The following is a 15,899-nucleotide window of genomic DNA, read 5'->3' on the forward strand; positions in this document are numbered from 1 at the left end:
GAAACGAGATCTTAAATCAATCTCTCAATAAGACAATAATCCTTAAGGCTGAAGGAACTTATTTCATTAATGAGAAAGCTCAGTGGGACCTTCTCCCTCTGGTTGAGTGAGTCACCGGCAACATCCAGCTCTGGCCTGCACCCTGTCACCCTTCACAGGACATGTTTCCTTTGCACTTGCCATGCCTTTCCCTCCTTCCCCGCCTCAATCAGGGACAGTCCTATTATAACTCCTCCTAAATCCCACTCGTGCTGGCCAGCCCCTCCCCCCACTCACACCTTCCCTGCCTTCACTCGGGTCCTTGTTCCTTCTCTGCCAGCCTCCTAACTGGCTCCAGATTGCCCTCTCCCTTCCATCTTCTGCACTCACAGATCTGACTATGCCCAAGGCTGCTGGACACTCTACGAGGGCTCCCCGTGGCTTTTCGAAGAAAGTTTGAGTTCCTAGGCTCTATACGGGAGGCCCTGCTTGGGTCTGCTCCTCCCCACTTCTCCAGGGTGGCTCCCAGCCCGGGGTGGTGTGCTTAGAAACGCTCCCCACGTCCTTCTGGATTTACTTCTCCGTCTCTCACATTCTCTCTCAGGGTCCTATATACTTTTTCAGAGCAGAGACTATGCCTGACTCATCTTTGTATCCTTAGTGCCTGGCGTATAACGGGTTCTGAATAGCTGGTTTTAAATGACTAGATGAACTCAGCAGTATTTTTTTTTTTAATGACAGGAAAATCATACATATTATTCATTAGATAAAAGAGAAGAGCTTACCATGATTTTGCTGTTTTCTTCTTTATCCAAATATTGGTCACTGAACATGTGACATGAGCCAAGCACTGCCAGTTTCCCACCTTGGCTCTGTTGATGACAAAGCAGTGTCAGATATTCAGATCCCAAAATGTACCACGTGCATCTCAGTCCCCAAACACTTATCATTACAACCATGTGAGCAAATGTCTTATATACTAAGAAGTGCCAATTCACATGGGCATTTTAATGGTCTAGAAATGTCAATTATGATAACAACTATATTCCAACCTGCTTCTCAATTTAGACACTTCTATACCCTTCAATCTGACTTTAATAGAAAGCAGTGTGAATTGGTTCGACAGTATTTTCCCATTGTTAGTGAAATTATAAATGAAAATCATAATCTTAAAGGAAAAAACAGACAAATCCATAGATAATCTGTAAAGATTTAGACATCTATGAATACCAAAAAACAGTATTTAAGATCCGAACAGAAAACTAAGCCACAAGCACAAAAAAATTCACAAAAGAAACAACTGGTTAATAATAAAAACTTTAATATTAGTAATTTAAAAAAATCAAAACAAAGTACTTTTTCCTATCAGATTAATAAGAAAAAAATGACTATAAACAGTGTTGGTCAGGTTTAGTGAAGTAACTTCTTTGACACAATGTTGCTGAAACTGTCAACAAATGCAACAAAGCAGTATAAAATATACCAAAAACTCTGCACAACTTTGTAGTCATAATCACAAAAGATTAGAAACAAATCCAAATGTTCACCCACAGAAATATGGTTAAGAATAATGGAACCTCCCCCAGTTGTTAAATTATATGTTAGAAAGGTTTCTCAGTAATATGGAAAAATGCTTCTGTCACAACATCAGTTTAAAAAAAAGTGTACCATCAATTGTACAGCTATTGGAGTTTAAAGCCTGTGAGGCAAGTAAACAAAAATAAGGCACAAGCAAAAGTGGGAGAAAATGATCAAAACGTCAGCCTGGGCTGCCTCAGAGTAGTGCATCTCTGCATTTAAAAATTTTTCTACAGTGAGCATATATTATTTTTGTAATGAGAAAAAAAACAGTGCAATATTAAAAACACAAAATGAAATCAGATTTTCTAGCAACATGACATACAGAGAACAGGCACAACTGCAACCACACTGGGAAAGAATGACACCTAAGCAGAGCTGTTGAGCTACAAATGCACAAATTCTGTAAATAAAACAAAATTTGCAAAACAAACTCTGATCTGTCCCACATTAAAAGCAAATGCTTCAGAGGAAAAATAATATGATTACTATACCATAACCACTGCAAACAGATAGGTTACTGAGAATAGGAAGTGAATTGGGTGGAGTTCTACAGAAATAGCAGGGACGTGACTGAATGAACTGGGCTGCGATTTGAATCCCTGTAGGTGAGTAAATACCTATACCTCTACTCACAGTCAGATTTATATTATCTTTTCCTTAGTATACAGTTGACCCTTGAACAACATGGGTTTGAACTGCATGGGTCCACTTACTAGCGAATTTTTTTCAATAGTAAAGAGTACTGTACTACACGATCCGTGGTTGGTTGAATTCGCAGATGCACAACCGCACATACAGAGGACTGACTCTGTAACACACGATTTTCCACTGTGTGGAGGGCTGGCACCTCAAACCCCTGCATCGCTCAAGAGTCAACTGTATTTTCTTTTCCCTACCTCATTTATTTCAAATAGATTATACATTGTCTTTTAATCCTTTTATTCTGTCCTGACTGATTCTACCACTGTCTTCAGCTTCCTTTTCCAGCAACTGTCTATAATTTGTTCCAATTAAATAAGAGTATGTCTACTCAAGGACCAATTTGCTCCTTCGATGTTAATGAGTCTATCCCAGTAAACCAAAGACCTAGAAAGGACCATGGTAAGCTCAATGAAGGCAACGGCCCTGGGCAAGGAGGCAGAAGGCCATCCCGGTGCTAGCCTGGCCCTGCTATGGGTTCCAGATGGAGCCTCTCCCTGGGATCACTGCTTCACCTCACCAACAAGAGTGACAGGCGACAACCTCTCTGAAAGACTGTGTTTATAAGGCAGGACTGAAAGTCTATCAGGAGGAGAAAATGGGCTTTAAATAGCTAGGCAATGAGCACATGATAATCTCATGAATTCTAGAAGAATCACCACACTTAGCACAGAATTCTGTACCCAACAGATGCTCCATAAAAATCCACTGCTTAAGCCAGGTAAACTCTCTGTGCACAGTTAAAAGATCAAATAATTATTACAGTTCTAGTATTATACTACCAGAGGCCCCTTAAGATGGTGTCTCATTACTTCTGTGCCTATAAACAGACATTTAATGTAAACAGTTATTTCCACATGTTGAATCATTTAATAACATGTTAATTTGGTTTTTTTTGGCCGAGCCGTGGGGCATGCGGGATCTTAGTTCCCGGACCAGGGATCGAACCCATGCCCCTTGCAGTGGAAGCACAGAGTCTTAATCACTAGACAACCAGGGAAGTCCAATAACACTTTAATTTGAAAACAGTATTTCCTGCTGTTTAGGAGAGACTAACTACCGTTAATAGCTATACCAATTTTGTCCAAATATCATCGTTCAAACACAGCATAGACATTTATTTATTTCCTAATAAAAATGACGTCAGAGCTTTTAAATATGAGAGGGAAAAGTAATACTTAGGTCCCACAAAGAAAAATAGAATCATGTGTCGCTAGAGACATGTGTAGTCTCTGGAGAAAAACTGAGAGGTCAGCTGGTGAATTCCAAGTCTTGGTAGACAGATGAAGGTGAATTCAGCAAACATGAATTAAAAGGCAGTGGATATGTGGGGTGATAATGAGAACGGCTGTGTCCTCTGGGACCACCTGTTCCCACATTTTGTGGGGTTTCCAGGATGAGAACTGAACAACTAGTCTTCTGGTATGTTTTCCTGGGATACACTAAAACACCAGCAGCACAATTCTGTGCATTGTGGTATAGGTTGCTAACTCAACCTTTCTCTGAATGGATTCTCTTACACTGAAGGTGAGAGCTGGTAGTCAGAGACAGTTACACTACAGTAGCCTCATGCTACAGTGGAAGGGCTTTGGATCTAGAATAAGAGCTAGGTATAGTCTTGACTCCATCAATGACTGGACAATCCACTGTTTCCCCATAAGTAAAATGTAGTTAATTGAAATCCTACGTCACAGGACTATTGTGAAGACCAATGAGAAAATACGGGAGTTCCCTGGTGGTCCAGTGGTTAGGACTCCGAGCTTCCACTGCAGGGGGCATGAGTTCAATCCCCGGTCGGGGAACTAAGATCCCATATAGTGGCGCAGCCAAAAAAAAAAAGAGAAAATATATGAAACCCCATGGAAACTAAAGTAGTTCTTACTATCTCAGGGAAAAAAATTACATATCCACCCTTATCTAAGAAAGGCTGTACCTTCGAGTGATAGAAAGCCAGGATGGGTCTGTTAAGTGGAAAACAGACAGAGCCTGTGGACAGAACAGCCACTGCTGGTTTCATGACACTCAATGTGGCACCAAAAGGATAGACAAAGGTGAGAGCCCTGAAAGAAATAGAGAAATATTCAAGGTTTTTTTTAATGAATAAAAAATTTTTGAAGATTATCTCAGTGTTTCTTGAGCAAGTCACAATCAAACAGAAAATATTCTATAAGCTTTGGTTTGTTAACTTAAAATTAGTATCACTCTAGCTACAGGTTTAATAAAGTATTTTAAGAAATGTGAGTATAGGGCTTCCCTGGTGGCGCAGTGGTTGAGAATCTGCCTGCCAATGCAGGGGATACGGGTTCGAGCCCTGGTCTGGGAAGATCCCACATGCTGCGGAGCAACTGGGCCTGTGAGCCACAACTACTGAGCCTGCGCGTCTGGAGCCTGTGCTCCGCAACAAGAGAGGCCGCGATAGTGAGAGGCCCGCGCACCGCGATGAAGAGTGGCCCCCGCTTGCCGCAACTAGAGAAAGCCCTTGCACAGAAACAAGACCTAACACAGCCAAAAATAAATAAATAAAAATAAAGGAATTCCTTTAAAAAAAAAAAAGGTCTTCTGTACTCTAAGATTACAAAACATTCACCTATAATTTCTTTTAGTGCTTTTTATGGTTTCATTTTTAATATTTAAAGATTTAATCCATCTGAGATATATTTTGGGGTGTGGCATGAAAATGGAAATGTTTTTCCAAATGATTAGCCAAAATTATACCATTCATTCTCCAATAATTTGAAATCTCACTTTAACTATAAACTAATAACCCCTACCTTCCACATATTTTGGATCTGATTCTAATTTTTAAATTTATTTTTCACTATTTCTGTATTAGTATCACATTATTCTAACTACTAGAGCTTTGTAATATGCTTTAATTATATAAAAACATTCAACTTCTATGGGGCAAAATACCCCCATGTAAAAAGGTAAACTGGGAAAAACATTTGCAACACATGGAGGTCTTATAAGCGAATAAGAAAAGACAAACCATCAATAGAAAAACAGGCAATAAAAGCAGTGAGCAGGAAATTCACAGAATAAATACAATCAGCCAGTAGACTTTAAACGCCATCCCATTCATAATAATCAAAGAATTGGGGCTTCCCTGGTGGCGCAGGGGTTAAGAATCCGCCTGCCAACGCAGGGGACACGGGTTCGAGCTCTGGCCCGGGAAGATCCCACATACCGCGGAGCAACTAATCCCGGGCACCACAACTACTGAGCCTGCGCTCTAGAGCCCGCGTGCCTAGAGCCTGTGCTCCCAACAAGAGAAGCCACCGCAATGAGAAGCCCGTGCCCCGCAACGAAGAGTAGCCCCGCTCTCCACAACTAGAAAAAGCCCACGCACAGCAACGAAGACCCAATGCAGGCAAAAATAAAATAAATAAAAATAAATAAATTTATTTAAACAAAGAAAAAAGAATTGCAAGTTAAAATAAAGTGGTATCATTTTCAACAGAATATTCCATGCTGGCAAGAGAGGGAAACGGGGTATGTTCATAGGGACTGTAAATGTTACAAAAGCCTGGAGGGTGACTTGGCAATGCATCACATTTGGCAATCATCGACTGGAAGACCTTTGACCCAGAAATTTGAATGCTAAGAATCTGGCCTACTAAGATATTAGCGTTAAGTGCACAAAGTATACATACAGAGACGTTCACTTTGTACTTTGTTATTTATAACAAATATAAAACTGTCTACAATAACAGTAAGGAAAAGAAGTTAAGAGTACAGGCCCTAGAGCAGACTGCCTAGGTTTGAAACTCAGTTCTGACACTTACTAGTCAAGTGAGCTTGGGCAATTAAACTGTTATCTTGTCAACAACCTTATAGGTTGTTGTGAGGATTAAATGAGGTAATAATACATGCCTGTGACGTAGTAAGTGCTCAATAAATGTTAGGTGGTATTATTAAAGCAGAATATTATAAACTACCTAAATGTTCAATAATAGGAGATTGATTAGATTAGGATACATCCAGTTTAATCCAGTCATAAAAAGGATAAATTACCTAACTCTATTTTTATATATGAAAAAAAATCAAAAAATCTAAATACCACTTTTTTTTTTTTTTTGGCCACACAGTGAGGCATGCAGGATCTTAGTTCCCTGACCAGGAATTGAACCCGTGCCCCCCGCAGCGGAAGCACGGAGTCCTAACCGCTGGACCGCCAGGGAATTCCCGAAAAAAATCTAAATACTGTTAAGAAGGATTATCTTTGGGGAGAGGGGCATGGATTTACACCAGAGGGCTTCTATTTTCTTCCTTTTGAACTGATCAATCTGGTGTTTGGTGAGAATTACTTTTGTAATCAGAAATGAAAATGCTTCGCTTTGAAAAAGACAACTCTTCAAATGGCAAATACGTCCTCTTCAGGTGGCCTCAGAAAATACACTCACTGGGCATTGTTTCCACTGCTCTCCTCTTCAATGATCCCAGGCACGGCCTTCCCTGCAGCTCGGCTAATTTCCCTTGAAGAAAAAAATTAAAATCTAGTAAACAAAAAAATTTAGGAATTTCACAATCCATTCATTAATAGTAACTATGAATTAGATATAAGGACTGTGCCGACTTGTTCAAAATACCATTCTTAAAAATCAAATAAAGGTACTCCTACACACCTACATCTCTTTTGAGAAGCCTGCAAAAGTTAACATGAAAATATAAGAATCAATTCCTCTTTCTTGAGTCCTGAGGGAAAGGTCCAAATATGTACTAGACCCGCATTCTAGTCCTGTGTTCTAGACTCTCTATCTTCAGGCCCAGCAGAGTACCTGGCAAGTTCAAGTGTGGAATGAATCGTTTGGAATATAGGGAAAAGCTCCCAGAAGGTCCCTGTTGTTGCCCCCTCACGCATTCATTTCTCACTTTCTCAAAGCTCTTAATTTATGTTTTAGGATCCAATGGATGAGAAAAAACTGACTTCATCCTAGGTTCCAGGGGTGGAGAATATGACATAACTGTGCCACCAGGGCATTCTATGCCCTCTGTCACAGCAAACCCCAGGTCTACTATTGCTGGGAATGCTGGACCAAGGCATATGCTCTTGCCCTAAATGGTGTGGCATGAAGATACAAATTTGGGAACTATTAAAAGTAGTCAGCTCCCCCCCACAGGAGAGCAGAGCCAAGAGAACTGCAGAGAAATGGAACTGGAGCCCTGATGACCTTATGAATATTACAGTCAATCCATATCCAAAGCCTGCCCTAGTTCTCGACTTTTCAATGACATGAATCAATAAAGTCTCTGTATTGTTTAATCCCATCCGAATAGGGTTTTCTTTACTTGCAACTGAATATATTCTAACCGTCAAAAAGGTGATGTGGAGTAAGGTTTCAAAAGATGGGAGGAATGTAATTTGATGGATGAGAAGTAATATAATAAAATAAACTATGATATAATAAAATTTTTAAAAAAGGCAAGAAAGGAAAAAGGGCCAGAGAAAACAATGTGTGAGAAGGGAAGAGTCACGTAGGAAAGAGGAGAGTCATTGGCAAAGTCATTTCTGTTTTCAATATGCTTACCTATTCAAGACTCCATTGGAAACTAGAGCTTCTTTAGGATGGAAATACTTATAATATACATTTCTAACCACAGCATCTTTAAGGGAAAAAGAGAGGAAGGTGCTTCTTAGATTAGAAGTAAGTTTGATATTATAGACACATACAAATTTTGACCTGAAAGGAATCCTGGAACTATATTCCAATCTCTCTCATTTTATAAATGGAAGAAGCCTAGCACTAGAACATTCAGACTGCCGGTGAGACCAGAATCCTGGACCATGCACCCTCACAGCCCAGGGCTTTTTCCATTGTACTATTAGGCCCAGAGGACTACGATATAAATAATAAACAAGAAATTACTGCCTCTATTAAAACACCAATAATAATTACCATTATTAACCATGATTCCATATTCTTCTAGGAGAAAGTTAATGTTGGTGTCAAATCTGGATTCCCCACCCTCTCCTAGCATCACAAGGATATCTCCACCGCCATCAAGGTACTTCTTCAGGACTTCAAACTACACAAGAAAAAGAAACAATCTATGAATATACCTCGAAGACTTTTGTCCAAACTACTATGAATAAGACCTTAACTAGGGACTTCCCTGGTGGCACAGTGGTTAAGAATCCGCCTGCCAATGCAGGGGACACGGGTTCGAGCCCTGGTCCGAGAAGATCCCACATGCCGCGGAGCAACTAAGCCCATGCGCCACAACTACTGAGCCTGCGCGCCACAACTACTGAAGCCCATGTGCCCTAGAGCCCGTGCTCTGCAACAAGAGAAGCCACCGCAATGAGAAGCCTGTGCACCGCAATGAAGAGCAGCCCCCGCCTGCTGCAACTAGAGAAAGCTTGCACGCAGCAACGAGGACCCAACACAGACAAAAAAAAAAAGACCTTAACTAGATGAAAAAGAAACAACTTCAAATCTATAAAGGCACTTAAATGTAAATCTATATTAAGATAATATAAAATTTACTCTCTATGTAGGATTTCCACACTTGTCTTTAGTATAAAGCTCCAAAATACTCAAACTGAAATGACATTTTCCAAGTTGACTATCTGGACAGCAAACCAAAAGTGGAACACTATTAGCTAAAGGAAGCTCACAGGTCTCCTCCAATCAGCAGCATCCCTGGTCTTTACCTACTAGATGCTAGTTGTACCTGCCCTCTCCGGACAATCAAAAATGTCTCCAGATGTTGCCAAATGTCCCCTGGGGTTGGGGGAGGGGGTGTGGAGTGAGCAAAACCATCCCTGTTTGAAAACTATTGATAGAGATCATACCTTTTCCTCACTGCCAGCCAAGGATATCAGGATAAAGGCATCTCATACCACCTCTCAGGGAGGAATTCTATTCAAGTCACTGACTGATCAAACCACATAAGAAAGGCATGTTGTCTACCTATCTCTTGGAAAGCTCTCTTGCTTTCACAAAGCTGGGGAGAGAAGAAAATCTAGGGCTGACTTTGTTGACCTAGCCTAAGAACGCCTGGGGTGGGCGGTCTAGACCAACAGTCTCTCAACTTTCTTCAAGCACCCCATCAACAAAAAATTTGAATGTGCGCTCCAATATGTATAGAAAGTATGTATATCATTACAAAATATACTCCCCAGGGAATTCCCTGGCAGTCCAGTGGTTAGGACTCTGTGCTTTCACTGCCGAGGGCCCAGGTTTAATCCCTGGTTGGGGAACTAAGATCCCGCAAGCCGCGCGGCGTGGCCAAAAACAAAACAAAACAAAACAAAAACTCCCAAAAGGACATTTTTAAGGATAATAAAGATATGAACAATTTCCTTCTGGCACCCCAGGGGTTCATCACATGCATCCCACTTGGGAAACCACTGTCCCAAAGGAGCTCTGCTACAGCACGGCCCTCTTGCCCTTGCACACAACCTGGATTTGCTTCTCTCCTCCAATCCCCTAAATATAGAAAATACAGTGCAACAGTTAACATCGCCAAGATGGCTTGCTCCCAAATGAGACAAAACTTCACGGATTCTGGACTCCACACAATAAGCTGTCCCATTCATGGTGATTCTATATACTTAGATTTATATTTAGCCTTTGTTTCAAAATGGCAAATGTAAAGAAGTGTTCTAAGCGTATGTAAGCTCAAGGATTAACACACTAAAACGTACATATTCTTCTAGAGTATATATGTCCATACATTTACAATTTGAAGTTCATATATTTTTTTAAATAAATCATCTCCCTTTAATATAGTTAGAGCATCAACTTTTTTTTTAAAATGGTGATGAGTTAATATATTATCTATGTTTTCAATTCAGTATGATAAAGGGGCATTTGTAATAAGGTGGCCCTTGATCTGACGGGGTTGGGAAGCATGGCGTGGGCTGCTGGAGGTAACTGAATACCACCACTAAGCGAGTGTGATGAGTCAGTGCAGGTGAGCTGGGAAACAGGGGAAGACTCTGAATTCACCCTCACCTCTAGCTTGATTCTTGCATCTAATGTCAGACATATGATGTCTGTTCTGTCACAGAAGTTTCTGGAGGACAACGTCAAAGAGGGATCACATAGCCCTTGAGGTGTGAACTGACCCTTTACGAGTCCTCAGGGACCAGCAGCAATGACCAGGAAAGCGGTGATCTCTGCCCTGGATGAAGACCTCTGCTGACCACTGGGATCAGCCCAGTGGAAGCATAAAAACACAAGAGGATGTTGGCTCTTAGGAAGAAGCTAAACGCTTTTCTCCCTTTTCTTCCTGCCTCACTCCAACTCTAAAGAGAAAACATGGTGCCAGGGGCTGGTCTGGTGAGAGAACATTAGGCTAAAGTTCCAAAGAACAAAATCTGCCTCTCAAGGGACCCTTGTCTTTTGGAAGCCACTGCTTCCCATCCCTGAAAGCCTGAAAAAAGGTTTGGCCTGGCGCTCATCTCCTCTTGGGAAAAGGCCCAGGCATGGGTCTCTGGCCCTCTCTCTGGATGCCCTGGCTTTCCTGAGGCTGCTTGCTCCTTGGCCCAGACGGGGACACCTCTTTTTCCTCCCTAGGTGGAGAAGGGAGGTGGAAGAGAAACTATCGGAGTGTGGGACCAAAGCCCAACAGTATTCCTTTGCAGGCCACTGCCCGCTGTGTGTACTTTCCGAGGGGTCTCATGGGGTAGGAGTGGCTGGTCACCTCCACATTCCCAATGATAATTCCTGCTCCTCCTCTCAATTAACCTGATTAAATAGTTATGTCTCCCTCCATGCCCCTCCCAGATGAGAGGGTGGCCTTGCAGTCAGGTTGAGAAAAAAAGGACAACAGGAATGCTCCCCTGTGGACCCCTCCCCGTGGCCTCACCCGAAGTAAGAGAAGGAGACCTTGGACACCTAAGTCTAAGGACCACACTGGCCCCGCCCTGCCTCTACTCCCTCCCTCCTCCCCACAACCCTCCCTGAACACCAAGCACTTCCAAGTCTCTGTGAGAAAGGCTCTTGCTATGTTCTGAGTTTTTTGCTTTTTTAACTGTGGTAAAATATACATAACATACAATTTACCCTCTTAACTACTTTTAAGTGTACAGTTCAGTAAAGTTAAGTACATTCACAATGCTGTACGAACAATCTACAGAACTCTTCACCTTGCAAAACAAAACCTTCATACCCATTACAAAATAACTCCGTCTCCCTCCTCCCTCTAGGTCCTGGCAACTACCATTTTAACTTTCTCTCTGTGAATTTGATTACTCTAGGTACACCATATGAATGGTACCATACAGCGTTTGCCCTTTTGTAACTGGCTTATTTCACTTAGCATAATGTCCTCAAGATTCACGCATGTCACGGCAAGTACCGGAACTGCCTTCTTTCTTAAGACTGAGTAATAATTCATTGATGTATTGATCCCATTTTGTTTATCATCTGTTGGCGGACACCTGAGTTGCTTCTACCTTTTGGCTATTGTGAATAATGCTGCGATGAACATGGGTGTACAAACACCTCTTTGAGACCCTGCTTTCCATTCTTTTGAATATATATCCAGAAGTGGGATTGCTGGATTATATAATTCTATTTTCAATTTTCTGAGGAACCGCCATACTGTTTTCCATAGTGGCTGCACCATTTTACCTTTCCACCAGTAGTGCACAAGGGTTCCAATTTCTCCACATCTTTGCCAACACTTGTTATTTTTGTTTGGGTTTTACACTTAACCATTCTTTGTCTATCCATGAAATAGAATAAAAAACAGCTTAATTTTAAATGGAATTTTCCTATTTTTAAAGCAAAAACATGGCAAAGAAGTATGGTTAATATTGAGTTAGCCTGCACTATGTGTCTGGCACTTAACATGCATTAACTCAGTTAATCATCACAACAACTCCATGATGAAGAAAGAGATGAAGTGACCACCTTAAGGCAACACAGTTAAGTGGTGAAGAGGGATTTAAGCCCGGGATTTCAGAGCCCATGCTCCTAACTATCTCACTACATTTCTTCTTTATGGATATTTCTTACCTCAGCTGCAGTAAATTTTTCCCTTGGCCCCGCTGTGATCCACAGTTTCACCCCAGTTAGCTTCTCAGATGTAATTTCATCTTTTAAGCTAGAAATATGATTTTAAAAGCAAGTGTTAGATCCATTATTTAAACCAATTTATGAGCTATTTTAGCGTCTAGACTGTATGGAATCAGAGGCTACAGAGGCACAGAAATGAAGGGATTTAGAGGTACCTGGTCCAGCCTCTCTCCCAAAGTGAGAATCCCCTCTAATAGGTCTGCCCCAGAGTCATCAGCCTGTGCTCAAGCACTACCTATAAGCCAAGGTGTCCAAATTAAACCACACTAGAGCGTAAAGAAGTCCTCCAACTACTAATTCAATCAGCTCTACCATTAGCTTGTATGATTACATATCCTTTACCTATTAAGAAAAACCACACACACACACACACACGGATATTTTCATTTTTCCTTTCCCTAAACTGAAGTACTGACCAAGTTAAAATATGGAGAAAGCCTCTAACCTCTTAAAAACTTACATATGTATAACTGGAATAATTACTTGATTTGTGATTTGGGGGACCACTTAATAATATGCTAATTGCCAATTTTTGAAAGATATGTTTTAATAATAATTTATTTCTGAACGACCTTTAAATGGAACTTCTCCCACCTAAACAATCTATTTTACATAAGAAAATAAAGACTTCTCAGTGTTATCAGCAGGCTGTTATCATCACTTAGAAGGGAAAACAATTCACTCGGTCACCTCTGAATCTTCCAATTACTCCGAAGTCTTTTCTGCATGGATTTATAGCCATTGCTGGTGGTAAATACTTCCTTTTTGTATGCATTGAAAAGAATGGTGCTCCGAAGCTCTTTCTCCATGGTCACCTTATGGAAAAAAGAAGGGATCAGAAAAAAGGGAAACAATAAACAATATTCCAAAAGAAAGACCCTAAAAGGAACCAATAGTCTACTTCTTATAATTCATTAAGAAAAGGTGGGCTTCCCTGGTGGCGCAGTGGTTAAGAATCCGCCTGCCAATGCAGGGGCACGGGTTCAAGCCCTGGTCTGGGAAGATCCCACGTGCCACGGAGCAACTAAGCCCGTGCGCCACAACTACTGAGCCTGTGCTCTAGAGCCCGCGAGCCACAACTACTGAAGCCCGCACGCCTAGAGCCTGTGCTCCACAAGAGAAGCCACCGCAATGAGAAGCCCGCGCAACTCAACGAAGAGTAGCCCCCACTCAGTGCAACTAGGGAAAGCCCGCGCACAGCAACGAAGACCCAACGCAGCCAAAAAATAAACAAACACACAAATTAATTAAATAAATCTATTTTAAAAAAAGGTACACAGCTGCAACTTAGCTACAATTTCCCTACAATTCAAAGGCTGAAAGTGAAATGAATAATCACGGCTGCAGAAACCCAAGGCAAACCCTGGGTTTCCCATCAGCCCACTTCCATGGCCCTGCCCTGCCATCACACCATGTTTCCAACCTGATTCCTCACTGCTAACTACTGTTAAATGTGGGGTATAGTTTTCTAAATTCTTTTTATACATATGGTAACTTATAGTTTTATTTACTAAATAGGACCATATGCACTATTCTGCAACACACTTTTTTCACCTAACCTGTATCTTTCACATCTTTCCATGTCACTATATATGGATCTACCACTTTTCTTTTTTAAACTGCTGCACAGCATTCCATTTTATGGATGTACTGAAATTTATGTAACCACTCATATACTGATTGACATGTTTTTTTCCCAAAATTTTTGCTAGTAAAAGAATACTACAAACATCATCTCTGAACATGATTTTTCGTGCACTTTGCATATCTATAGAATTCCTACCTGTTGAATGGCTAAGTAAATTATTTCCAAATTGCCCTCCAAAAAACTGTACTAATTTTTACTTCCACTAATGCTAATACATTTCTGTTTCCACACAATCCTATTTTTAATTTTTTTAATCTTTGCTAATAAGATAGGCAAAAAAAATCCTTATTATTTTAATTTGCACTTTGAAATTAGTGAGATGGCCATCTTTCACTGTTTATATTGGCCACTTGTATTTCTTCTGATTTTCTTGTTCATATACTCTGCTATTGGGTTTAAAATTTTTCCAATTGATCATTAAATAAATACTTCCATAAGTTTATTTGTCTTTAGACTTAGCTGCTGGTAGTTTTTTTTGGTTTAGTTTGCTTGAATTTTGCAGGCCACACAGAAAGTTTTAAATTTTATAGGGTTGAAAGCATTAATCTTTTCCTTTCTGGCTTCTGGATTGCGTGACATATTTAGAAGAGTTTTTACCATGCTAAGATTATAAATACATCCAACAATGCTTTCTCCTAGTACTTTTATGATGTCAAAATTTTTAAGACTTAAATTTTAGTCCATTTGGACTTTATTTTGGTGCTTTAATTTTGTTATTGTTTTAATTACTAGCAAGCTGCCTGACACCAATCCATCCTTTCTATGCTAATTTAAAATACCACTTTGCCTATATAATAAATCCCTAAAAACTGAATTTTATTATGAATTCTATATATTCTATCTGCCTGTAAGTTCCTGCCCAGTTCCATACTATTTTAATTACTACAGCTTTATAATATGTATGTTATAATACTTGGTGGTGCTGATACGAGCTAATCTCTCTTATTACTCTTAAGTTTTAGAATTTTTCTCGTTAGTCCCACATACTTATTTTTTAGGTTGAACTTTAAAATCATTTTGTCAGGTTAAAAAAAAAAATTCCCCCATGATCCCACCACAGCTATCTTTTCATGTTTCATTCCATCCATGCCCATGCTTATTTTCACAGTGTACATACAACATTGTATTCTGCTTTCTGATTAGGTTAGTGGTTGCGTGGTTATGCCATAATAAACTCAATCTTCATGAGCATCTTTTCAATTTTTTGCCATCGTAGACCCTACTGAAATGTACATATTTCTGTTTCTGCCATTAATTATTTTTGCCGTAGGACAAATTCCTAAGAGCAGGATTCCTAGAAAAAGGGACTAGGATGTCACGTTATGGTTTCTTGTCCAGTGCTCTTTCATACTCAGCAGGATGACTAAACATCTCCCAGCCAAAGGCGAGTTAGATTCGAGCCCAGTCTGAGGTCCGGGATCCGGGCCTATATCTGCGCCCCTCCTTTTACTTTACCCTAGCGGACCTCGATTTTCTCTAAGACGGGCCCAGCGGCCTCGAGGACAGTCCGGCGAGGCCCTCGCCAATTCCCAACGCCTCGGCCGGCCCACCACGGTCGGAGTCCGTCTTACCTGAGGCCCAGTGACCACCATCTTCACCTGACACCGCCCAGCATCCCGCGGCCAGGTATCCAAGGCCGCTTAGCAACTGCGGAGGCGAAGCTGCGCGCTGGAAGGGCGTGCACTCGGGCGTAGATCTACCTCCGGAGCGACGTGATGACGACAGGACGAAGAGGCCGATTTACCTAGCCAGCGAGGAGGAAGAAGTATGGGTGGGGACAGGGGGCGGGACTAATGTGGGACTGTACCATTATTTTAGATGAGGGGTAAATCCAAATAGAATGTGGATTAACTTTAGGCCAAAGATAAACTCATTTCATTTTCTCCTTTAATACCCAGTCTCATTAAAGCCTGATAAAAATGATAGGCCCCAAGGGCCCAAACTTCGCCCCACCCTGAGGG

General features: G+C 41.0%; 1 protein-coding gene across 2 annotated transcripts in view; it reads right to left on the reverse strand.

The window, feature by feature from the left end:
• The window catches only part of IFT52 (intraflagellar transport 52), a 28,772-nt gene extending 12,925 nt beyond the window's left edge, over window positions 1–15,847 (reverse strand). The window contains exons 1-8 of one of the 2 annotated variants that reach the window (XM_068524088.1): window positions 15,510–15,847; window positions 12,981–13,105; window positions 12,231–12,318; window positions 8,157–8,286; window positions 7,788–7,863; window positions 6,663–6,734; window positions 4,193–4,319; window positions 765–851 (exon numbers count right to left, since the gene is read on the reverse strand). In XM_068524088.1, coding sequence (XP_068380189.1) covers window positions 765–851; window positions 4,193–4,319; window positions 6,663–6,734; window positions 7,788–7,863; window positions 8,157–8,286; window positions 12,231–12,318; window positions 12,981–13,105; window positions 15,510–15,530 — 726 coding nt within the window. In that variant the 5' untranslated portion in view covers window positions 15,531–15,847. Of the gene's footprint in view, window positions 1–764; window positions 852–4,192; window positions 4,320–6,662; window positions 6,735–7,787; window positions 7,864–8,156; window positions 8,287–12,230; window positions 12,319–12,980; window positions 13,106–15,509 lie in introns of those variants that run through there. The other variant, XM_068524089.1, reaches the window with a different exon arrangement.
• Window positions 15,848–15,899: the final 52 nt, after the last annotated feature.

Source organism: Eschrichtius robustus, chromosome 16 (assembly GCF_028021215.1).
Source record: "Eschrichtius robustus isolate mEscRob2 chromosome 16, mEscRob2.pri, whole genome shotgun sequence".
NCBI classification, from domain to species: domain Eukaryota; kingdom Metazoa; phylum Chordata; class Mammalia; order Artiodactyla; family Eschrichtiidae; genus Eschrichtius; species Eschrichtius robustus.